Below are 24624 nucleotides of genomic sequence, written 5' to 3' on the forward strand. Positions count from 1 at the left end.
GCTTTGGCTCACCAGCAACGGGCAAGGGCCACGCAACCAGAGACCACACCCACTGGTGTTAGTCCTCATCCTTGGCACCTGGTAGACCCTGTGCGGGGGTCACTGTTGAGAGGACTCTGCAAGGAAGAAACAGGGACTGCGGCCAATAAGGTCCAGGTCCAGATTTAGAGCATCCTACCCAGAAGGGCCTGCCAACTAGGCCAGACCCCACCACCAGTAACAGTAGAACATTTCAGGGATTCCATTGCCAAGATCCACACAGGAGTAGGTTCCAGCCCCAGGGCACCAGAGGTGACCTAGAACATTTTAAGAAGGTTCTCCAAAAGGTAGGCCTCCCAGGGGTACAGGGTTCTTTGAGAGTCCCACTTGCTAAGATCTAAACTCAGTACGTACTACTTCTGTCTGTCCTATGAATGAAGGATCAGGGAAAGTTGGTAGAAAGAAAGAATGATGTGTAAATGGAGAGGCAGTGACAAGAGACTGCCCAAAGAGTGCTAGCGTGCTGCTTTCAGGCTCATGAATCTGCTTTGCACTCTTGCCCTGCTATTCCATCAGACACCTTCTCTTTATGATATTAATCCCCTGCCCTTCTTCCTGTTTAAGACATCTGACTGTGGTTTTGGTTACTTGTAAGCATAAAGAGCTGTAGTACAATATCCAAAGCCAATTTCTTAACTTTGTAGGTTCAGGGACTCAACTTTATCATTTCCACCAGTGCTAATGAACCTCTTGGGAATCAACATGTTAAGAGGACCCATACAAAAATGATATGTACCTCAAAATGTCAATTTATCAATCTATAAAAACAGTTAAATCTAAAAGAATAATAGGTGTGAAGAATTCATTCCGGGTAGTTTCTGTGGTGGTTTAAATGTACTCAGGAGACAAAATGATCAGTCAGAGGTTGTTTGGTGAGTATATAATTAGAAGAAAGAGAATGGGTAGTCTCATGGAAGTTTTCTTTCAAGTTGGGATAGTCAAAATTCCTTTTCTATTCTAGAACTATTTCTCTTTGAAAATTAGTTGCAATCCTTGAACTCAAATAGCCTACTCTTCTGGTCATTACCAGATATATTCTTATATTTTATTCACTGTTATCTTAGACTTACTGTAAGCCATTTTTCTGCTGACATATGATTCTTTCAGAAAATTTTTACTAACTATAGTTGATTGATTTTTGGTACATTAATTGGATATTTTTCACTAGCTCTAGCATCCATTACTGTGAGCCTCTAATTTAATAATAACCATTATTTATTGACTTGTTTATCAAGTACCTTAAGTGAGTTATCTCACTTAAACCTTTTAGCACTTCTAAAATTCAGGTACTATCATCATCATCATCTTTATTTCCTCCATGAAGAAACAAAATACAGATTAAGTGATTTGTCTGAGGTCACATAGTTGACAGGCAGTATTGCTGGGACTGGAAACCCAGCAATCTGATTTGAGAGTCACCGTATGTTACATTTCATAGCCTTTCACAGGTACCTAACTTTCTAAACCTTGATTTCTTATCTGTAAACAAAGCTAAGAATATCCTTCCTAAAGATTGGTAGGATTCTAAATGTGATAATGGATGTAAAGCTCTTAGCACAGTACTGAATATATAGTGATTAATAAATGGTAGCTATTTTTACCTGTTAAAAGAATTCACTCAGGAACACAGACTGGATTTAGGAGATTTTTCTTCACCTTAATAGCACAAATACAAATGAGATGTTAGAGTGAATGAATTCTATTTTCAGATGCATAATCTACTTAATTTCATGCTAATCCTTCCAACCTCACTTCCAAATGATGGTATTTTATACTCCACGTCCAGATCCTGAGCACCTTTCTGGAGGTTATCGCCACCCTCTCCCACCATCCTGGAATATCTGCACATATTGCACTAACCCCCGCTACAAGTTCAGACTCCACAACATTGCCTAAGGTCACTGCTGTCCTCATGACCTAAGAAGTGAATTTTACTTTCCACAAGTTCCTAAATTAAAACTAGGGAGTTTCTTAGGTATGAGTGTTAAATTCACTGACCACCTTATTTATTTAAATTCCTTGTTCTTTTGTTTAAGAACTATTTATTTCAAGTGCAAACATTTTTATGGTTGCTTGTTAAGTCGTAATTCCACATATTTTATAATACAAGGATTTATGCACCATAATAAGAAAAAAATTCTGGTCAACTAAAAAAGAGTTACTTTAGTATACCTCAGTGATGACTCTTGCAGTGAATTTATGATTTGGAACTTTATAAAAAGTTATTTTTCATTGTTTTTAAGTAGGGGGTCTTTCTTTCTTTTGTTCTTTCTTTCTTTTTTCTTTCTTTGAATGTGACTGAACATGCAAAAACAAAATGTGCTTGATTTATCTGTACTTTAAGAAAACTCTCCTTGAATCTACAAATGTAAACCTCAGAAACTGGATCATTGCCACCTTAAACTCTCAGTTAATTCTAGAACCAAGAATAGATCTTTTCTTAATAGCCATGTAATATGCCTTAATAGGAGTTATGGCAGACTCAGTATCGCAACTATAAGAAAACTCAGTCACCATTAGGGCCAGAAGGTACTCACTAGTGATACTTACCGTGTCACAAGCGGGTCTGTGATCACTCCCTTTGTCCCTGAAGTTGGTATAATAGTTAGCAAGCATCTTCTGAGTGAGGGGATAGGTGGGATATGGTGAGATGGATAAATATAGATATTTTAAAAACTTTTTCTTTTAAGAAATGCCCAAATCAGAAGTGTGCAGCTTAATGAAATTTTATAAAAGGAAGACTACCTATGTAACCAGAACTCAAATCATGACAAAGACTATTACCAGGATCCCAAAAGGCCGGTATGTCCCCTTTCGGTTGCTATTTTCCTCCGTGTGACCTAAGATAATCATTATCCTAGATTAGTTATGCTTGCTTTTGAACTTCATGTGAATGTAATGTACTAGTTTGTGTCTGGCTTTTTTTTTTTTTAAGTTTATTTATTTATTTATTTTGAGAGAGAGAGAGAGAGAGAGCGCGAGCGCATGTAAGCTGAGAAGGAGCAGAGAAAGAGAGGGAGAGAAAGAGAATCCCAAGCAGGCCCCATGCTGTCAATGCAGAGCCCAATGTGAGGCTCGATCTCATGAACTGTGGGATCATGACCTGAGCCAAAATCAAGAGTCAGATGCTTTAACCAACTGACCCACCCAGGCATCCTGTGTCTGACTTTTTCAATTCAATATTACACTTTTGAGTGACAGCCACACTGTTTAATGTGGTTGCAATTTTTTTCATTACTATATATGGTATTCCAGTGTATGAATGACTATTTATCCAGGCTATCATAAATAATTGGGAATTTCTAGTTTGAAGCTATTATGAATGTGTAGCTATGAACAAGATTATACACATCTTTGGTGAACATATGTGCATTTCTGTTGGGAGTATACTCAGGAGTGGATTTTCAGTGTCATAAGGTATGCATAATGTTCACATTTAATAGACTCTGACAAATGTTCTCCAAAGGAGATACATCAATTGACATTGCCACTATATATACGAATTTGTTGTACTACACCCTGTCCAATACTTGGAATTCTCTGAAATTTTCATTCTAATCACTCTGATGGATATGTAGTAGTAATTTGCATTCCCTGGACTTGCACTGCCCATCAAGATGATTGCCCTACTCTTTCCTACTGATTACAACTAAAAGCTCAGGACAAAATACATAAACAACTACTTGAGGACTCTGAAAAGTAAATGTAAAAAGGCAGATTGGTGAGAATCAAAAGTTGGGGAAATGCCCTGTTTATTTTTCCTATTTTCTCTCAAAGCTTTGACCTGAGGCCTGACATCTAGTAAATCTAATGGCAGCACAGGCATTAAAAATTAAGAGAAATCTTATATGTTGAAACAGATGAATGGAGAAAAGGAGCTCCTGTGGGAGAATACCTGGCTTTTTTCCCCCTCCTTTTCTCCCTCTGGGCTTTGACCCGAGAGTTGAGGCCTAGGCTTGGACCAAGAGAATACTTACCTTTCTAAACAAGGGAGCTGGGAAAGGAGACCTCTGTGATCTGAAGAGTTCAGAGGGAATCCACATTTTTTTCTCTCACACTTTTGTCCCAGTGTGGGCTCTAGTCAACTGCTGCAGTTATGGAAGGCAGCTACAATTCCCGAGAAAAACCTCCTATTTCTGGCCAAAGGGCCAAGAAAAGGGGACCCTGCAAAACAGACAGCATGAGTGAAATATCAAAAAGGGAGGATCTAGAAGGAGAATCCCCCTAACTCTATGCATAAGCACACATAAATTCTCTTCTCACACCTGAACTAAGCATCTTTAGGAAAGATACAAGCTGTATAGCAAAAGGTATGTGACCTTAACTGCAATTTAAACTACGTAGTCTCCCCTTATCTATAGGAGATATGACCAAGACCCCCAGTGGGTGCCTGAGACCACAAATAAAACCCAATATATACTGTTTTTTCCTATACACGCATTCCTATAATTTATAGCTTAATTTAGAAATTAGGCAAAAAGACCTAATAATGAAATAGACCACAATATACTGTAACAACAATACTGTTGTTAATGTGGTCTCTCCCTCACTCTCAAAATATATTTTTGTACTGTGATGATGTGAGATGGTAAAATGCTTACAGGACGAGATGAAGTGAATGATAGGCATTTGTAACACAGTGTAAATCTATTGACCTTATGAGGATAACTCAGAAGGGGGATCTTCTGCTTCTCATAGTTGATCACAGGTAACTGAAACCAGGCAAAACTGCAGATAAGGGGGACTACTGTACTGCTCAAGTTCTAAAATAATCCCTGAGTGTTGTATGTATAGGAAAGACTCAAAGCAGAATAACAAAGTCTTTGAAAACTGAACTGCTAGGGAACAGCACCCACAGAAGGTGAGACAGAACTTGTGGATCTGAATCAAACTGGACTGTCTCCTAAAACAAAACAAAAACGATCAACTTTCCCCAAAGGCTTTTAATAGGACCCAGAGTCTATGCAACATAACAATCAATATAAAAAGAAGTGGGAAAATACAACCAGTTCTCAAGGAAAAATAAAATTACCAGATGCCAAACCCTAGATGACTAAGATGTTACAATTATCAAAGACTTTAAACCAGTTATCATAACTAGAAAGCAGTTGAAAAACGTTCTCTCTAGGTATATATTGTACTCTGGAAAAATGTTTGCATTCTGGTAACTGAATCTGTGCATAAGAATGTTTATACCGGCGTTATTTGTAATGACAAGCCTGGTAAATAAAAGGGATAAACTGTCACATAAAGAAATATGACCAGTATATAAGAGTAAAATTAGGGAATTACAGCTACATGCAGATATATGAACAAGCTAAAACGAATTTGTAAGTATACTGTTGAGTGTGGGAGGGGTGTGGAGGGAGAAGCTACAAATCACATAACAACCAACTATTCTTGTGAAGTTTGTAAGTTAAACATACATAAACTAAATGTTTAAAAAACAAAAGAATAAACATCAAACACAGGCGAATGTTACCGCTGGAGGAAAGCAAGGGATAAAAGACACAGGTAATTTTTAAAATATTGGCAATATCCTAGTTCTGAAATTACTGGTCGGTTCCCATGTGTACATTGCCTATTTGTTACACCTCCATACGTACCAAAACGAGTACGTTTCTAAATCACACCCGTATACCATGTGCGTAAAGAACAGAGTTCTCAATCACTTATTAAAATAACTTATACAAATACTTCACTAGGCCACCATACCTCACCCCTTAAATATAGCCTAAAGCTACCGGCCATTCCAAACTCAAGCCTGATTACAGCCACTTCCGCCTCGCTCCCTAGCTCCGCCCACCTGAGCGGAAGTATTTTCCTCTCGGGTCCTCCTGCCTGTAGGGGGCTCTCCGAGGCTTCCAGTGCCACGAAGGCCTCCTGCTTGGGCTGTCCCTGCGGCGCCTGTTAGTTTAGCTCCAGAGAATACATTTGCACCGTAATTCTTTCGGCCAGGAAACAATCGCACAGGCATTTTACTCAATACAGTAACGTTCAAACTCAATCCCGGCCGAGTGTCCTCGTTATTAAACCTGGTGCAGTGGTGCGTCAGAGTCAGGCGTCGTGGGGACAGCCCCGGAGTGCCGAAAGTCCCCGGCCCGCTTCCTCCTGCGAAGACGTAGCTGCGAGTGGCTGTGGTGGCGGCGTCCAAGATGTCGACCAAGAATTTCCGAGTCAGTGACGGCGACTGGATTTGCCCTGACAAAAAGTAAGTTCATGAAGCGTCCCGAGTTAGGGTAGGGTTTATCGGTGGAGGCTTTCTCAGGTGGCTTCGGCGTTTTCGGTTTTTTTGGCTTCAGAACGTCAGGCCGGGTTGAGACGCCCACCGGCTCCCAGGCGGGAAGGAGGCTTCAGCCTCTTCTCGCTGAAGTATTTCGGGAGCCTTTGTTTTGAGAATGTTTCCACGTTTCCTCAACGTTAACTCACCAAGACAGCCCCTCTTTTTCGGGAGCGAGATGGCCTACCTTTTGCCTCCACACCACCACCCCAGCCCTCCCCCCCCCGCCTCGGCCAGGTTTCAGCGATAAGGCAATCTCCGGAGTCGAGGACAGCTTGCTGGTGGATCTGCCCCACGTGACTGTTTCCTGCAGAACTTTACTCTTGTTCGCGGGAAGCTGCTTCCTCGAACTCGTTTTTGGCTTTTCATAATTCACCTTGGGGGTTGGGGTTTTTTTTTTTGTTTGTTTGTTTTTTTTGGTTTTTTGATTCTCGCTTTCTCCCGTACTACTTATACTTTCCCCCTAAAGACCACCCTTCTTGGATTCAGGAGATTCTGAACTTTCTTCTCTTTATTGAGCTTTAATTTCCTCTCGAGAATTGAATCCTCCGCCTCCTTAGAGCCCAAAGGAAGGAGGCCTGTGTTTTTGCCTGCCTGGAGATGCCTGCCGCAGAGAAGCACGTGTTTAGTGGCTCAGCCTTTTGACGTTGCTGCTGAACTCTGTGTGCTCTATTACATTGCTAGATTCTTTCGGAGGGTGCTCAAATAGATGTACCTGTTTGGAAATCTGTGGAAAGTAGTTGCCCAAATAATTGAATGCACAACTCATGTTCAAATCAAAGTCTCAGAATTCTTGTCCTCAGGCTAGCCAAAGATAAAAATTCAAAGAGAAACTTTGAAGCCAACAAATGTGGATTTTTAATTCCAGTTATGTTGCTTACAGACAATGTAACTTTAAGAAGGCTATTTAACTGTACTAAAAAAAATGGTATAGAATTAGGTCCCTTTCAGTGAATACAGGATGGCATAATGTGTCGAGCAATGAAATATAGCAAATACTCGTAATTGATAGCTATCGGTTTTAGTTTAAAAGAATTAGATCATCTAATGTCCATAAAGGAGATTAAGTCCATATTGCCTCAGTATTTGACTTCCATACACCTTGTAAGTAGTTTAAATGTAAGTAGTTAAATGAAATACTGTTGTGTTTATTTCATAATAAGTTGATCGTCTAATTGCATAAAGATTAGGATGATCTGAAAGATAAGGTGTATCTGACAGTATTGAATAGAACAAATTCGTATGCTATGAATAGCATTGCTGTGGGTGATAAATACTCTTGAAGCCATTCCAAAGGTATAGCACAACTTCTGATATTTATGTTACTGATTACCTGTAGAATGATTTGTCTTTGATGGTGTCATTAATGACAGCATGCACAAATATTTGAAATAGATCTCTAAGTGCATTCAACTCAGTTACAAATATGAATAGAATATTTATTTCTACAATATGTGTATTCAGTATATATGTTTTCAAAGAAAAGTAATCAGTTTTTAAAAATTTAAGCTTTGCATATCACTTGGCATTTAACACGCTTGTACTGATAATGCTGATGCAGTATTAAGAACTGGTAAATGAACTTGATAATCTTTTTGTTTAATTAAATTTGCTGAATATAAACATAAAAGTGATACCTTGTTCCTCCATATGTTGAGTTTATTGGTTGTGGTGGTTATTTTTTTTAAGTAGGTTTCAGAGATTTGGTAAATGCCCCCACAAAACTCCCATTTCCTTATAGTTATTGAACCTATGTATATTTTTAAGTCAGTATAACCTACCTTCTTTCCTTACCATTCTATCTTCTAGCATTTTATCAAGACCTGTGAAGCTATCTTTGATTTATCTGTATTCTCCCCATTGGTCGATCCTTAGGATTATGTATTTCTTCTAATACTCAACACATTTTTGTATGTTTTTTGTTTGTTTTGTTTTTGTTTCTAACTCTCTGGTGCCTCCTCAGTAATTGTTGAAGTGGATATCACTTCAGCTTTGCCAAGGGGATTTTGTTATTATCAATGATAGGTGCTAATAGAACACTGAAGCACAGAAACCTTAAGTGACTTCCTAGGATCACATAACTGGATAGTGAAAGATTGGAGTTTCTTATCTTGGACTTCTGACTTTAAATTTTATATTTATCTCCTATTTTTTCCACCTAAATTGTGATGATTTTTATTTCATAGTTAACATTAACATGACTGAGAGAGTGTTAGAATTTCTGGATGTAGGTGTATAGTAAAGACACATTAAAAAGTTGTGCATATAGAATTTTTAAAATTCTACAGTTATAAGTAATATCTTTCTAAATATTTTTTGTTTTATTTTCAGATGTGGAAATGTAAACTTTGCTAGAAGAACCAGCTGTAATAGATGTGGTCGGGGTAAGTATTTAAGGAAGCTTCTTCTAAGGCTAGTGATCTATAGATCATTTTTTAAATTTCCCCAGATTAATAATGTATTATTTTGCTATTTTCAGAGAAAACAACTGAGGCTAAGATGATGAAAGCTGGGGGTACTGAAATAGGAAAGACACTTGCAGAAAAGAGCCGAGGCCTTTTTAGTGCTAATGACTGGCAGTGCAAAACGTATGTGTTTTGAATTATGTATTTTTTCTTCCATAATAATATTTCTAGCCACTACTCGTTAATATTTCCAGTTCTAATTCACATTGACAAACCAAGGAGACCTTCTAAGTCAAAGATCTGTGTACTATTTAGTCTGTATCTAATACAAAAGTATAAATAACTTTTAAAAACTCTGTATTTTTTTAAATATATTTTTTTATATTTTTATTTATTTCTAGGAGAGAGGGACAGCGTGAAGAGGGGAGGACCAGAGAGAGAGGGAGACACAGACTCGGAAATAGGCTCCAGGCTCTGAGCTGGCAGTCAGCACAGAGCGAAAAAAAACTCTGTATTTTTAATGGTGATATTAGTTTTCACCATGATGGATTATGTATACCAGTAAATGAATGCTTAAGTTAACCTTGCGTTTCATGAAAAGGAGGAGACTATTTAAAACCACTTCTTTCTATTACTTCTTTCTATTATTAAAAAAATTATTATTATTTAAAAAATCTCAAAATGTTCAGCTTCTGTCAGTAATGTGAAATACACTCAAAATTCATTTTGACTGTTTACAGAGTAATTTTAGAATCATAAGTTGTGTCATAAATATCTGTAATTAGGCATTCTTAATATTTTTGACTTCAAGTTCTGTATAGATTTTTTCAACTTTCATCTTTCCTGTTGTGCAGATGAATCAAATATATATGAAAAGGGACTTAATCAGAAGAGGGTCTTACATAAATTTCTTATCCAATACAGATTAAAATTGTACTGGAGAGTTTTTTGTCAATAGATTAGGTCACTGGATTTGGTATGCTGTGAAATTTAGTACTTGAACTGATTCTTTAAGAAAAAACTTTTAAACATTATTTGGAAGGTATAACTTTACTGTTCTTCGAGGTAAATTTGGAGACCAAGAAATTAGTAAAGCCTTTAAAATGATTTTTCCCTCCAGGGCATCAAAATCATTGCAGATATAATTTGTCTCCTATTTTTCAAAAAAAATGACAGACATTTCATACTCCTTAGCTGTTGCTTCTGCTTAAATAGTTCAGTCTTTTGTTGGAATCCATATTTTCTCTTCTGAAAATGTGCCCTGGTACATTTTCTGTATTTGCATTATCCTTAATAAATACTTGTTTATGGTAGTGATTTCATCCTAGTTTTTATTTTAACGTTCTAGAGTGTCTAGAAATTTACTTTTTCTTGTGTTATAGTCTACTAATTTGCTGTTTTTCCCTTCTAAAGGTGCAGTAACGTGAATTGGGCCAGAAGATCAGAGTGTAACATGTGTAATACTCCAAAGTATGCTAAGTTAGAAGAAAGAACAGGTAAAATTCAATCACATTCTAATTAAATGAGTTTAATATTTTTAATGTTTATTTATTTATTTTGAGAGAGAAAAAGAGAAAGAATCCCAAGCAAGCTCCATGCTGCCAGCGCAGAGCCCAGTCCAATGCTCAGTCTCATTAACCAGGAGATCATGATCTGTGCCGAATCAATAGTCAGACGTGTAACACACTGAGCTACCCATGTGCCCCAAGTGATCTTAAAAGAACTAAAAGTTTGAATTAACAATTCTGTCTCTTTCTTATAAGAGTATAGTAATTGGAGATTCTGTCTGTTCTGCCCTTGAGTTTTTTACCTTGATGCTTTTTTCTTATACACAAAGTCATCTTCTGTTTAACAGTATTACAGTTTACAAAATAAAGAATTAAAGATCTCTATATTAACAAATAGTGACATTAGGAATGGCAGAGGGGAGACTCACTAGTTCTTTAAGAATCATCTGGACCTGGCCCTTCTAGACTACAACAGAAATTGTTTTATTTCCCTCATTCTTTTTTTTTTAATTTTAATTTTTTGTGATATTTTCATATGTGAGAACATTAAAACCTAATGTTCTAGATACATTTCCTTTTTCAATCCTCAAATCCTACCCTACACTTCTCATTCTGAGTCTTTGTACTGATTGTGTAGATTGAGGCTTTCTAATAACAGTTCTCCTTTTTTTCCTTCGTTCATCTCTAAGGTATATATTTTATGTTTTTTTGTCTTTTTTCTCTCTGATAGTTTATTTTGTCTCCTTTTTAGAGCCATCTCCTTTCTACCTCACCACAGAATGTTAGGTTTCTTCAAGGCCCAATTCCTAAGTTTGCTTTCTTTCCTCTTTATTTTCTGGGCGGGCATTTTTTTTCTAACTTCAGCACACCATGATACCAAATGTGTGCCTTCAGCTGAGACTTCTTTGACCCATATATCCAGCTGTCTATTCAACATAACCAAGTAAACGTCAAACTTCTATCCAAACTGAACTCATGATTTACCCCCAGGACCTGGCTCTCTTCTGGTGATCTCTTTCTCATGATTAGTACCACCCACCATGTGCATAAGACAGACACCTAAATGTCCTTCTTCATAACTCCTTATCTCATCTCTCCTATACTCTCAAAATTCTTTTCCATGACTACACTAGATTAGGATACCACTGTATCCTGTCTTGGAAAAATAGCTACTTAGTTGCTATCTGTACATATTCCCCTTCTACCCAGTTGCAGCCAGAGATACTTAATTTCATTTTCCAACCTAAAAGCTCCATTTGTTTAAAACAGTTTTCGGGTGCCTGGGAGGCTTAGTCAGTTGAGCATCTGACTCTTTATTTCGGCTTAGGTAATGATCCCGGGGTCCTGGGATCTAGCCCCATCTCAGGCTCTGTGCTGAGTGTGAGCCCTTCTTAAGATTCTCTCTCTCTCTCCCTCTGATCCTCTCTCCTGCTTGCTTCCTCACTCTCTAAAATAAAAATAAAGAAAACTTCTGTTTTTAGGATAAAGTCCAAAATCTTTAGCAGTTTTTAAATTGTATTTTCAAAAAGCCTTTTATCTCTTCATATTCTCTGACCTTATTTTGTGACGACTCTGTTGCACTGTTGCAAGAGCAGTAGTGTAACAACTAAAGTCTTCAAAGTTTGATGCCTTCTCACTTATTCTTTACTCATTCTTTTTTTTCTGTGATTCTGTTGTCTTGAGCCTCTCCCATTTCCCTGGCTATATAACTAGTTGTCTTTGCTGTTCGCAGTTGAAGTTGTGAAATAGCCTCCTGCATTGCTCTCCAGGGTCTCTCTACTATTTTTAATAAGGAAGTCCAAGGTTCTGGGGATAGGTTCATGGGATAGTCTGAATAAAAGAAAATTTGATGCACTACTGAAAGATTGCTGACTTTGCATTATTCCATTAAATAATTGTAGAACTAATTTAGCCATTCTGTGTGCACAAGTAGGGGAGGAGCAGAGAGAGAGGGGAAAGAGAGAACCCTAAGAGAGAGTCACAGCATGGAGCTCGATGAGGGGCTCAAACCTGTGAACCGAACTGTGAGATCTGACCTGACCCAAAATCAGAAACATTCAACCAACTGAGCCACCCACAGTCCCCTGTTCTCCTGTTTTTTGAATAGTTATATTTTAGCAGTGTTCTTCTTGCTACTAGTTTTTTTTTTTTTCCTGTAGCCCATATGAGATGAGAATAGCTTTATATTTGCTATGATACTCATTTTAAAAATTTCCTTAATGTTTTATTTATTTTTGAGAGAGACAGAGCTTGAGCAGGGGAGGGTCAGAGAGAGAAGATGATACAGAATCCAAAGACAGTCTCCAGACTCTGAGCCACCTGTCAGCACAGAGCCTGACGTGGGGTTAGAATCCACGAACCGAGAGATCATGACCTGAGCTGAAGTCGGACACTTAACTGACTGAGCCACACAGGCACCCCCCCACCTTTTTTTTTTATTTTAATTTTACCTTTTTTAGCTATGATATTTATTTTAAAGTGATTGTACTTACATACCTATGCAAAATTATGTGTAACAATTAACATCTAAGTCTTGCCATGATTTATTTGCCATATCATTTTTCAAGTGTAGATTACTAAATGTGAACAAAGAACTCTTAAAAGTCTATTGAATTTTAAATAGGATTGTTTTAATCTTTACGTGTTTCCACATACAGTCTATTTTGTCAGACATTTTTCTGTACTACTGGCCTAAGGACAATCATGGTATTTCATTGTATTTGTTCACTTTGCTTTTTATTTTTTCCTATGTGAATTGTCCATCTAGACCCTGTGGATTTTTTATTTTATTTTTTTTAGCTTTTCTCCTACTTTTAAGTATTTTGATGCTTAGATCTTTATTGTTAGTTGTCTCTTAAAATGTGTTGTTTACCAGAGTATTCATACCTTAATCTCAGGACATATTGATGTAATAGTAAACGTATCTAGACGTAAAAATTATGATTTTCAACTGAGCTTGTAATCTATAATTAGCATTAAATGTGTAAGCTGTTTTCTTGAGGTTCAGTGTATACCCATTTGTACGTGGTTTTGGTTTTTTATATTTGATTTCTGAAAAACTAGAGCTAAGATTTTACTAAAGAAAGTTGTTACTGGTATTTACTACACTTCTCATTTGTATGTCGTCTGTACAGAAACAAAAGGAAGTTCTTGTATATTACAATTAAAATCCATATGGGCCCTTAAACAAGGTAGAAAGAGGAGACAAGGGATCATATGCAATTATTTGAGGGATAAATAACCAACATATTGCAGTTTTCAATGGTATAAAGTATAGTAAAAACAAGATTAATGAGATTTTTTTTTCTTTTTTTAAAGTTATACTTACTACATTATTTTATGGGGACAGGTAATATACTTTCTACTATTCATGACAGTTGTACAAAGATGACAGGGTAAGTGATCATTTTTTAAATGCCCGTGATTGGTAAATTTAAAGTCACATATCCTGAATTCTTTTGAAAAAACTTTTTTATGAATTTATATTAGCATTTAGCAAAATCTCAATCACTGCCTTTATGTGCTGGTACTGCTGTGCAATATGGGAGATAGATTATGTTGGCTTTTGCCTACATACCTCTATTATTTTTTCAGTGGGAGATTTCAAAATTTCACTTTCTCTAAAACTAACTCCACCTTCTCTTTTTTTTTTTTCTTTTTTTTAATTTTTTTTTTTTTTACAAATAGTTTATTGTCAAATTAGTTTCTACATAACACTCAGTGCTCATCCCCAAAGTGCCCTCCTCCATGCCCATCCCNTTTTACAAATAGTTTATTGTCAAATTAGTTTCTACATAACACTCAGTGCTCATCCCCAAAGTGCCCTCCTCCATGCCCATCCCCCCCTCCCCCAACTCCACCTTCTCTTAAGCTTATGTGGAAAAATTCAATCCTAATTATAGATATTGGTTGTGATATCGAAGAATAGTGGTTTCCTGAACTTGATTATTTTTTAATAGAATTATTTTCAGTTTAAAAATTTACTGGTTAATTCAGAGATCCCGAGTGACTCTTAACAATATATTAAAAACAATTGTATTTTTAAAAAGTGGGGTGTGCCTGGGTGGCTCAGTTGGCTAAGCATATGACTTCATTAAGCATCCAACTTCAGCTCAGGTCATGATCTCATTGTTCGTGAGTTCGAGCCCCGCATCAGGCTCTGTGCTGACAGCTCAGAGCCTGGAGCCTGCTTCGGATTCTGGGTCTCCTCCTCTCTCTGCCCTTCCCCCACTCTTGGCTCTGTCTCTCTCAAAAATAAACAAACATTAAAAATTAAAAAAATAACCAATTGTATTAAAACCAATTTGGATGTCTTTTATTATGTCATTGTATTTGTATAGTTAGGAATATTCCAAGCCCTAGCTACGTTTTAGCCCAGCAAAAGTTCAATACATCAAAAGATTTCAGACTATGTGCAACTAGTAACCTGTGAAATTTTGAGTCTTAGTTCTTAGCACACTCTTCCTGGAAGAATTATAATGAACTACAGAAGAAAGTCATTTCAGAATTTGGTTATAGCAATGATATGAATAGGTGTTTTCCACCTGTGTATTCCATGCATAAGCTAAGTAAAACAGGACATTTTGAAGTTGAGAAGAGCTAGAAGTATAGCAACAGGGCTTTCTCAGCTAAGGTATCTAACTTTGACACTGTTCTCTGTAGTGATTTTTTTTTTATATGCTTTTTCTAAGCTAGTAATTTATTAGATAGCTAGGTAAATGCCATTGACGACATTTTTCTTTTTCTCTGTTGCTTGGAGGTGATGTTGTTAGGCATATTTTTGTTATTTTAATGAATTGTCAAAGGATAACAGTTTATGCTCCTCCCCTTTTAGGTTATGGTGGTGGTTTTAATGAAAGAGAAAATGTTGAGTATATAGAAAGAGAAGAATCTGATGGTGAATATGATGAGGTAAGCTATACATTAGTGTGCAGATTGAACACAAATTAGAAAACTTCAAAAATATTTTAAATGCAAAGGAATAATATTAAATGTATCTTATTTTTATAAGTACACTTTGAATTTTTTAAAGCAGATTTTTTTTTAAGAAGTCTTAATTGGCTTAAATGTAAAATTGTTACAATTAACTAAAAAAATACACGTTGACCGATGTATATAAAAGTAATTTCTTAGGAAAAAATAGTGATTTTAAAACCTTTTCAGCTGACAGAAACATGAAACTTTTTCTCTAGTTTGGACGTAAAAAGAAAAAATACAGGGGGAAGGCAGTTGGTCCTGCATCAATTTTAAAGGAAGTTGAAGATAAAGAATCTGAGGGAGAAGAAGAGGATGAGGATGAAGATCTTTCTAAATATAAATTAGATGAGGTAAATGATTTCCTTGTCTTATTTCTTCTTAGTCTTATTGGAGCTATGATACAACGTGAATCCTTTTGATCTTCGTTTATAGTGAAGATTATATTCTGTGTATTCATTTGTTCTCACAAAGGTTTTGAGCTTCCACTCTGCCAAGCACTATTCTAGGTCTGGAGATGGAGTAATAACTAAGCTAGAACCACCTTTCTTTTAATGAAGCCTAAATTCTAGAAGGGAAAAACATAAATGATGAAGATAAAAAATGAACAAGATGATTTAGGTAGCAGTTATGTTATAAGACACACATGATAATAGATCATGAGAAGAGCTATTTTCGTTTCAGTCGATGGGATTTTTGAGGAGGTGGAATTTGAGCTAAGACTTGAATGATAGAATGATATTAGCTGCTGGCTACAAGAGCTGTGGTCAGAACACTTTCAGCAGAGAACATAAATAGAGGTCACTTTAATAGGAAACAAACCACCAACATTAAAAAAATACAGAAGCCAGTGTGGTTAGAGGAGGGGGGAGAATGTTGAGAGGGTCAACCACCACCATTAAGTGGTATTTATTTTCTGAGTCCAAAGTGTAAAGTGTTATGGCCTGATGTATAGATCCAGATTAAGGGTACACTTCAGTGTCTGATCATAAGAGGCCCTCAAATGCAGCAAAACAAATCAGCGTGGAACAATTTTTAAATCTTACAAGAAACAAATGAGGTACGTTTATCTGACCTGGTTCAGGGTGGTGACTGTCAATATATTGAGAGAGAGGGGAGGCAGAATGGATTTCTAGAGTTAGGGAGACCACCTAAAAGGTTATACTGTAATATATAAGAGAAGAACAGAGCCTGATGGATTCAAGGACTTTTAAGGGATTAAAATTCAAATTCTTGATAGCTTAGTTGTTAATACATTGTGATAGAAAAAGAGGAAATAAGTATGACTTCTAGGGGTACTTCTTTGAAATGTCTGAAATAGTCAATCTGTTTAGCTGAGATAAGGAATATAGGAGGCAGACTTTTAGGATTGAGGATTTGCTGAGAAGTTGGTGACATCACATATCCATATGGATATGTCCAATACACAGAACTGTTCATCACTCCTAGTAGATAGCATTAATATCCAAATGTCTAAATAATTGATTGAATTTTTGTTAGGATGAGGATGAAGATGATGCTGATCTCTCAAAATATAATCTTGATGCCAGCGAAGAAGAAGATAGTAATAAAAAGAAATCTAACAGACGAAGTCGCTCAAAGTCTCGATCTTCACATTCACGATCTTCATCACGCTCATCCTCCCCCTCAAGTTCAAGGTCTAGGTCCAGGTAAACGGGTACAGGTCAAGGGTAACACCAGTCAAAATGTCAGTATCTAACTTCTTTATTTATAAATTTTGTTTTTCTTGACTGAATAAGCTTTCCTTTTTATTTGAGATTTCATTCAAGTCAGCTTTTACAAAATAATTTTTTTTTAGTGCCATGAAATTATTGTCCAATATTTTCAGAAATGCAGAGTTTTAATATGAAATTTACTGGGTCCATTTTTATCACCATGCCTTTTATTAAAATAGATTTTAAAAATTCATTTGAATTATTATATATAGTGCTACATGATTAGGTAGTTTACATTTAGAAATTTCTAAGTAAATAAAGTGAAGATTTATATTTTTACTAATGATATTAAGGTTAGTATAGACGTTTTCTACACTAATTCATTCCTTGCTATACAGTGTTTTAATGATTTACTACAGATATTCTGAGTAAAGGAGCAGATTCTGCCATATTAGTTATATTGGCTTAATGCTCATGATCTTGAGATGTCCAGGAAAAAGAGGATTTAGTTGGTGTTGTACTTGAATATTATTTTGTTAGTAATGTAAAATTTTAATAATATTACTTGGCTGTATATGATTGTATAGTCAACAGTGAAAATAAAATTTTAAGTGAGCAAAAGCAGTACCTTATATAAACAATGTTCCCAAGAAGAATTTCTATTCATGATCTGGTGAAACCATGGGCAGTGAATATTAATGATTTTTAGGGCTAAAAATATTAGCTAATTGAGCACTTAACAGATAATTTAGGGGGCACCTGGGTGGCCTAGTTGGTTGAGCGTCTGACTCTTGATTTTGGCTCAGGTCATGATCCCACAGTCATGGAATCGAGCCCTACCTAGGGTTCTACACTTAGTTTAGAGCTTGCTTAAGATTTATTTTTTCTCTCTCTCTCTCTCCCATCTCCCTGCCCCTTCATCCTGCACCCTCCCCCACTTGCATGTGCATGCATATCCACTGTCTAGAAAAGAAAAATTAGATAATTTTTTATTTGAACACTATAAAGCCTGAAAGCTTACAAGAGTACTTATAAAGATGGTACTTTTAAACTGCAAATGTTTTGTTTTTTGTTTTTTTTTTTTTATTTCTAGGAGAGAGAGAGAGAGACAGCATGAGCAGGGGAGGGTCAGAGAGAGAGGGAGTGACAGACTCTGAAACAGGCTCCAGGCTCTGAGCTGGCAGTCAGCACAGAGCCCGATGCGGGGCTCGAACCCACGAACCGCGAGATCATGACCTAAGCGAAAGTCGGACGCTTAGCCGACTAAGCCACCCAGGCGCCCCATACTGCAAATGTTAATAGTCCTCTTTTTCTACGAAGTATTATTTTAAGGGGTATATTAAAGGTATAAGGTTAGTAAGTGAATTTACTTCATTTGTGACTTTTAAAATTTAAGTGGGCTATATCTCCCCTTTAAGTTTTCAATAATATAATTACCTAAAACAATGACAGGATTGTTAACATATTTTCTCTTTAATTCTCTAACCTTTGAGTAGATAGAAAAACAGTTAAATAAACATACACATGTCATCGTAATTACAGTGTCATACTAGCTAGAGACTCAGGAAACAAGGAATTTTATAAGGGAAATTGATAGAGATGTATCAGAGAAATTAAATTATAAACAGCAGCATTCAAAATTCCTGGGTTTGTAAGTCCTTAGGTTGCTTTAAAAATTCTGAACAGGAAGTATTCAGTGTTATAAAGTGAGGTAATGCTTAATGTTTTATTTGTACAATTTTGAGTGATTTTTAGAGCAATTTAGCCAGACTTGGGAAATGATCGTTGATTTTCTTTTTCAATATTAGTTTAAGTTTTGGCATAAGTATTTAAGCAATAAAATGTTTAGTTACCTTAAAATACTGTGTTCTGAAAATATATCTCAAATAGTTGTTTGTCTTTTTATATGAAAATGAACTCTAATATATATTTTTCTTTCAGTGTTCATGTCTCAAAAGTTCATTTAAGTGGTCCTGGAAAAAAAAATCCTTCCATGTTGTTCCAGGTCCCGTTCAAGAAGTTCTTCCAGTTCGCAGTCAAGATCTCGTTCCAGTTCCAGAGAACGTTCGAGATCTCGTGGGTCGAAATCAAGGTGAATGAGGTAGCATCTCTCTGTAAAGCAGAGAGAAAAAAATATTTAAAGGCTGCAGAAGGCGTTGCTGCTTTTTTTCCTCTTATTTTGCTTCTACTTGTCAATTTTATTTTAGCATTAGAAAACTAATGCACTTGCCTCAGCTTAATTTTCTCACCATGAGATGTTTCCATTGCCAGCAGTGTGCCAAGACATTCCCATGATTGAATTAAGGCTGCTATTTGGCATTATGCAAGGTTTGTTATTTTTGTACTAGCTAAAATGTGATGAAATAGGAAGATAGAGCAGAGTCTTAACACCAGATCTCTAGTACAGTAAAGTTATGTTTGCAATAATAGTTCAAAAATAAATTACAGATATGCAAAGAAGTTTACTATGTTTTTAAAAGGAAGAAAATTAACCTTCCTCAAAACAGATTCTGTTTTGTAGGACGGTTGTTTCAATATTTGCAGAAACTATTTTGTCATGTATATCCACTAAAGTTTCTGGAACGTTTTATACACGTTTCTGTGTTTTGTAATATAACACACAATATTATAAAAATTATAAAATTTTACACAAATACTATGTTTAGAATAAGCACTCCTCTTAAATTCTACAGATTAAATCAGGAAGGATGGTTGGTTAGTCAGGTAGGATGTGGTCTTAGGTAAGCACTACTGTTAACTTCAGGTTGCATTTAGTTCAACCTGTAGAGGGAAGCAGTTTGTGAAGAAGCAAATGAGACACTAGTCTACTTTTTTTTTTCAAACTTAGTAAAACTATGCTGCCTTTTTTTTCTTATGTTTTGACTTACTGTTTAAAGCATCTAACAATAAGAAAATGACTAAAATTCCACTTATGTGGAATTCACCCTGAAGCTTAATGATAGTTCTTTTGATAAAAATGCTTAATAGAGCCAAATCTGTAGCATTAGAGGGCAACTGCACTTTAACATTAAAGGAAGAATGAAAGATAAGCAAACTTGTATTAAGACAATACAAAATGGAAAGCAAATGAATTTATTGTTATTGTGTATTATCATTGTGTTAGTACTTTTATTTGAGTGCTTCATAGGTGAAGATCTTTAAGTCTTAGCTCCATTTGGGAAGTACTAGAATTAAGATTTACAAAACAGCCTTCATATTCTTCCCAAACATTTTTTTCATTGCTTATAACTTTCCAAAGAATTCTCCTTTTGGGCTTTCTAATTTTGTTTTAAGCCCAAAGGTGAATTTTTTGGGAAGTTTGAGCTAAATTCCTTCAAACAAAATATGTAAGTGAAGAAAAAAATATGCACTTAAACATTTGGACATTTACTTCTACCTGAAACATGTGAATGTCAACACTTCATACTTCATGAATAATAGTCCCTCATAAAAGTATTGTTAATATAAATCAAAGTTTTAAAGTTATTCATTTTATTTTACTTTTTTTGATTATTTGACAATTTAGTAGTTATTGTTCTTTCTCATTGCTGTCCCCTCTCTCTGCCTTTTCTAGAGCAACTAAGTAAGTTGCATAATTCCACAAGGAATTGTAATGTTTATTTTCCTCGGGAGTTTGTATATAACCTACATATTTTTTTCTCAAATGGGAGGATGTGTTTTCTAGACATAAAGTCATGCAAATGCAATTACCTTTTGGTTTTGCTATTTATGTATACTTTAAAATGATAGTCTTAAGTTTAAAAAAATTCTGCTTTATATATTCAGCTGGTGTTTAATTGTAAGCTATAAACACTTAGAATGTTAAAAAGATAAAATTAAAGTAATTGTACTTAAGTAGAATTGTTTTCGTGGTTGAACCAGAAGTCTTCTTTTGAGTATGCAGTAAGTATTCCTTCTTATAAAATTTTCAGTTATAAATCCTTTTTGTTTATTTTTGGAGCTGTTAGCTGAACAGTCTGCCTCATTTCTTCTTTTAATGACATGTTTGATTTGTTTCTCAATCAATGAAGATCCAGCTCCAGGTCCCACAGGGGCTCTTCTTCCCCACGAAAAAGATCTTATTCAAGTTCATCATCTTCTCCTGAGAGGAACAGAAAGAGAAGTCGTTCTAGATCTTCTTCATCTGGTGATCGCAAAAAAAGACGAACAAGATCACGGTCACCCGAAAGGTTTGGGTTTCTGTAGAAATAAGAATGGGTGTTCTTAAGTGTGTTTAATAGATTAAACTTCCTAGTCAAGGATTAGATTTTCATTTTCTCCTTTGGTCCAATTTTAAATTACACTTTTCAACTTTGAACTCCAAAAAATTGATTACTTTGCTTTTCCTGTGTGCTTTGATAGGTTGCTTAGAAAAGTTGTAGATCAAACCACTCTTTCACTATCTAATCATTTTATTGTTTAAATTTTTATTTTTGCATAGGATTATTATAGCCAACTCTCGGTTATTTCTGTCTTTTAAGATTATAATTCAGAGGCTGAATGTTGAAGTAATTTAGAAGTTGATTTTTTAAATGTATTTAAGATTTTGATTTTACATTAAATATAAATAGAAATCTGGGGCCTCTAGTAAAAAAAATTTAACTATTTCAAATCATTGGAAATCTATTCTCAAATATGTGTAAATGCATTTCCACAGCAGATTATTGTTTTATGCCCTCTATAAAGATACAAGGAAGTTGTTCTTGTAGCTAATAAATTTTGCATCTTGGAGTCCAAATCTTTTTTATCCTTTTTTAAGAGAAAGACCTTTACTAGATCACTCTATCCATGTTGAAATTTTTATAATTTGTAGACTGCAGATGTCATCTGTCTGCCTTTTCTGCAACAGGCTAATTAATTACTGAGTTTTTAACTTTGTCTATATTCTCAATGTCTAATTATATAGGCATTTTAATGATTTTTTTCTAATCTTTGCCAATTTTCCATATCCTTTCAACTTACGAAAATAAGGATTAGGTAGAGTCTGACTATTGCTGGGTTCAGTGGTAGGATTACCTCATGATTCTTTCTTGTACAGAATTATTCTTCACATTTTGAAGTTCAGATATTAAGGTTACACACAACTAGTGTTGTTTATGTGCATTTGTTCCTTTGTAACAAAATTACTCTGTACTTGAGTGAAACTCATTCTGTTGCTTTCTTACCACTCTGCAAATTTTTATCTTAGCCACATATAATCCCCCTAGTTGGTTGTCATCTAAACTTAATGAACATGTTCTCTATTCCATAAGCCAGGTGATTGGTGAAAACACTAAACAACCCTGAGCCCAGGGCCAACCCCTCGGAACACCACTACTTTACCCAGGTTGATATATTGACTTATTCATATTAGCTGCATGAATATAACCCTATAACTAATTGTACAATCATCTTGTGTGACCTAGATTTCCAAAACGTAATTATTTATGAATATATATTTTTATACACAGAAGCCTTGCTGTATCTGTTTTACATATAGACTTACCACACTATAGTGTATCATAGGGATTGATTTAGTCACATTTCCATTACCAAGTTTATATGCCTTTGTTATATAGTATCTGTAATTTTACACATTTTTGCAAGGCTTTCTTTCATTACCTTAAATAATTGAGAGGTGGCTATATCTTGAAAAGAGAAGATACTTGTAAAATATAAAGAATTTTTAATTCTTATGCTATTACTGGGCTCACATCCAACATCTGAACACTAGTTAATTTTATGTGTATAAGTCTGTATCTTCTGTTTTAATATTTTTTCTGCCAGCATAATGAGGTTTTATTTTTTATATTCTCATAGTCTTATGAATGAATGCTGATAACCAGCTATAGCTTACTAGACTATCTGCCTTCTCCATTATGTCTTACAGGCACCACAGGTCATCTTCTGGATCATCCCATTCTGGTTCCCGTTCAAGTTCAAAAAAGAAATAATGTATTAAAATTTACATCTTTAAAAAAAAAAACAGTACAGTGCATGAAGCATATTTTTTAAGGAGTTGGTGTCTTACTTGGTCAGAAGTGCTAAAACTGCTAGTAGAGGTGCATGCCTTTCATTGCTTTTCACAACAATACGGCTGTGTTTATTTGTGAAATTAAAGGTAAACAGTATTTTAAGCCATAATGTCCTAAACTAGATAATCTATTTATCATTCATTATTTACATCTATTTACTTCAATTAAAACTATTTCAGCTGTGACAAAGTATTTTGTTTCCTAATTTGAACTCTTGTTTTTTCATTTACAAATATGAGCTGTCTATTGATTGAAGACAGGATAACCTAAGCTTGCCTGAACTTTGGAGGCAAGACTGGTAAAGTAATTGGAAACAATCTGTTTATGTTAATTGGAAAAAAGAGTCAACCTATTCATGTTAATCTATGTCAAAAGGATTCCTATCACAAAAAGTAAAACTAGTTGAAAACAGCCAAATGGAACTTTTTCATTTTGAAATTCCCTGTACTGAGGGTGCCTTAGAATTTTTGTCTCTCTTTTATCCAGTTTTACTTTGTACCACCACATTTAATGAAGAAAAAATCTTGTGAATTGCAGAAGGAAAAGGGTGTTACTCATTTCTCCTTTCCTGACAATAATTTTGAGCAAAAATGTCAGACAAGTTCCTCTTCTTATTGATATTACTGGTGAAAAAAACATGTTTCAAGATGTTATTAATGTTTTAAGAAACTTCATGTGATTTCTTTTAAAAACCCAGTTATTACATATGGTAGTACAGACAAAGTTAAGTTGTGGTTAATGAGGAACAAATTGAAGTACATTTCTCTGGGTGAAAGACCAGCAGAGAGATTGTGAATTGTGAATTTACATGAACATTTATTTACCTGGAGATGTTCAAATACTGCATAAAATTTTCTTCTGAGTAACAAACAAATGCTTATTTCTGTGTGATTTGCAGAAACACTGTTCCTATTCACTTGAAACCACTTATGGCTTAAAATACTTATGGAGGTTTTTTTATTTCTCAAATTAAAATCTGGTTACTTGAGCTCCATCTTGTCCTTTGGTTTAAAAACAAAAAGGTTTCTCGACAGTATCTTCAGTGACAATGCAAGGTAAGTATATTAAGGGAAATCAACAATTGTGCTTGGGGACTTTTTGTCATGGGGATCAGTACCCACTCTTTGTTTTTTCCTTAATTTTAAATTATTGTCTACTGCAATTAAAGATTTTAAAGTTTTAAGGTTATCTAGTAGACAGACCAAACAAAATTGTTTTTTTTTTACTTTAAAATGAGTGATTTTTCTCTTCAGCTGATTTAAAGATGAAAACAAAATATCTTATGTAGAAGTATTTTGATAATATTTTTACAATGAACTTCCCCTTGTTTTTTTATGTCTTAATTTTCTTTGCTACGTTTACTGTAGGTTGCACAAGAACTTTTACTCTCTTGTAATTGTGCCTCAGACTTCTTGAAAGTCCACCTTCTAAATTTGCCCAGATGATCTTCCAGAGTCTACATGTTACCATTGGTTTATTCTTGTGCTTTCTGTATTTGAAACTTTGGCTGTACTAAGCAAATGCAAGGTTATAAATTTAGCTAATAGTTTACAGACAATTCAGATGATTATGATTTCATTTGTTTTAACTAAGCTGTACTAGTTCATTTCATGAGGAAATGATGCTGTAGACAAATGTAAATAAAGCTGTGAGTCAAGCATCAAGTGGCATTTGTGAGAAATAAATTAGAATTTTTAAGCTCTGAGTTAATGTTTATTTTTTAGCTAA

General features: G+C 35.2%; 1 protein-coding gene and 1 long non-coding RNA gene across 7 annotated transcripts; one reads left to right on the top strand and one right to left on the bottom strand.

Moving 5' to 3' along the window:
- Positions 1–235: 235 nt before the first annotated feature.
- On the top strand, positions 236–24174 carry ZRANB2 (zinc finger RANBP2-type containing 2). Of its 6 annotated transcripts, none has more exons than XR_005525501.1 (11): positions 2654–2841; positions 8651–8703; positions 8799–8907; positions 10138–10220; positions 15067–15143; positions 15425–15559; positions 16707–16876; positions 18888–18974; positions 20914–21072; positions 22139–22208; positions 22752–22771. XR_005525501.1 is itself a non-coding variant. In XM_039217311.1 (11 exons), the coding sequence occupies exons 1-10, from the start codon at positions 2732–2734 to the stop codon at positions 22166–22168; spliced, it is 1017 nt and encodes a 338-aa protein (XP_039073242.1). In that variant the 5' UTR covers positions 2654–2731; the 3' UTR covers positions 22169–22208; positions 22752–24174. The 6 variants fall into 6 exon arrangements, 5 of the variants coding, with proteins under 5 accessions (XP_039073245.1, XP_039073242.1, XP_039073241.1 ...); XM_039217311.1 differs by having other exon boundaries at positions 22135–22208; positions 22752–24174; XM_039217313.1 differs by lacking the exon at positions 2654–2841 and adding an exon at positions 6093–6250 and having other exon boundaries at positions 22135–22208; positions 22752–24174.
- Positions 1641–5820, bottom strand: LOC120220249. The gene is made up of 4 exons (XR_005525502.1): positions 5755–5820; positions 4017–4203; positions 2590–2658; positions 1641–1695 (listed from the first exon to the last, which is right to left on the bottom strand). It is a non-coding gene; the product is annotated as an uncharacterized LOC120220249 (long non-coding RNA).
- Positions 24175–24624: the final 450 nt, after the last annotated feature.

Source organism: Hyaena hyaena, unplaced genomic scaffold (genome assembly GCF_003009895.1).
Source record: "Hyaena hyaena isolate Hyena2069 unplaced genomic scaffold, ASM300989v1 scaffold_680, whole genome shotgun sequence".
Lineage (NCBI taxonomy): Eukaryota > Metazoa > Chordata > Mammalia > Carnivora > Hyaenidae > Hyaena > Hyaena hyaena.

What these genes read in the sequence shown, in the direction of transcription:
- ZRANB2 (XM_039217310.1), top strand. Translation starts at nt 2,732, where the DNA reads ATGCCCAAATCAGAAGTGTGCAGCTTAATGAAATTTTATAAAAGGAAG. An exon ending in ACCAGGATCCCAAAAGGCCG is followed by an intron (nt 2,842 to 8,650) that starts GTATGTCCCCTT and finishes TTTTATTTTCAG; the next exon opens with ATGTGGAAATGTAAACTTTG. An exon ending in TAAGTTAGAAGAAAGAACAG is followed by an intron (nt 10,221 to 15,066) that starts GTAAAATTCAAT and finishes CTCCCCTTTTAG; the next exon opens with GTTATGGTGGTGGTTTTAAT.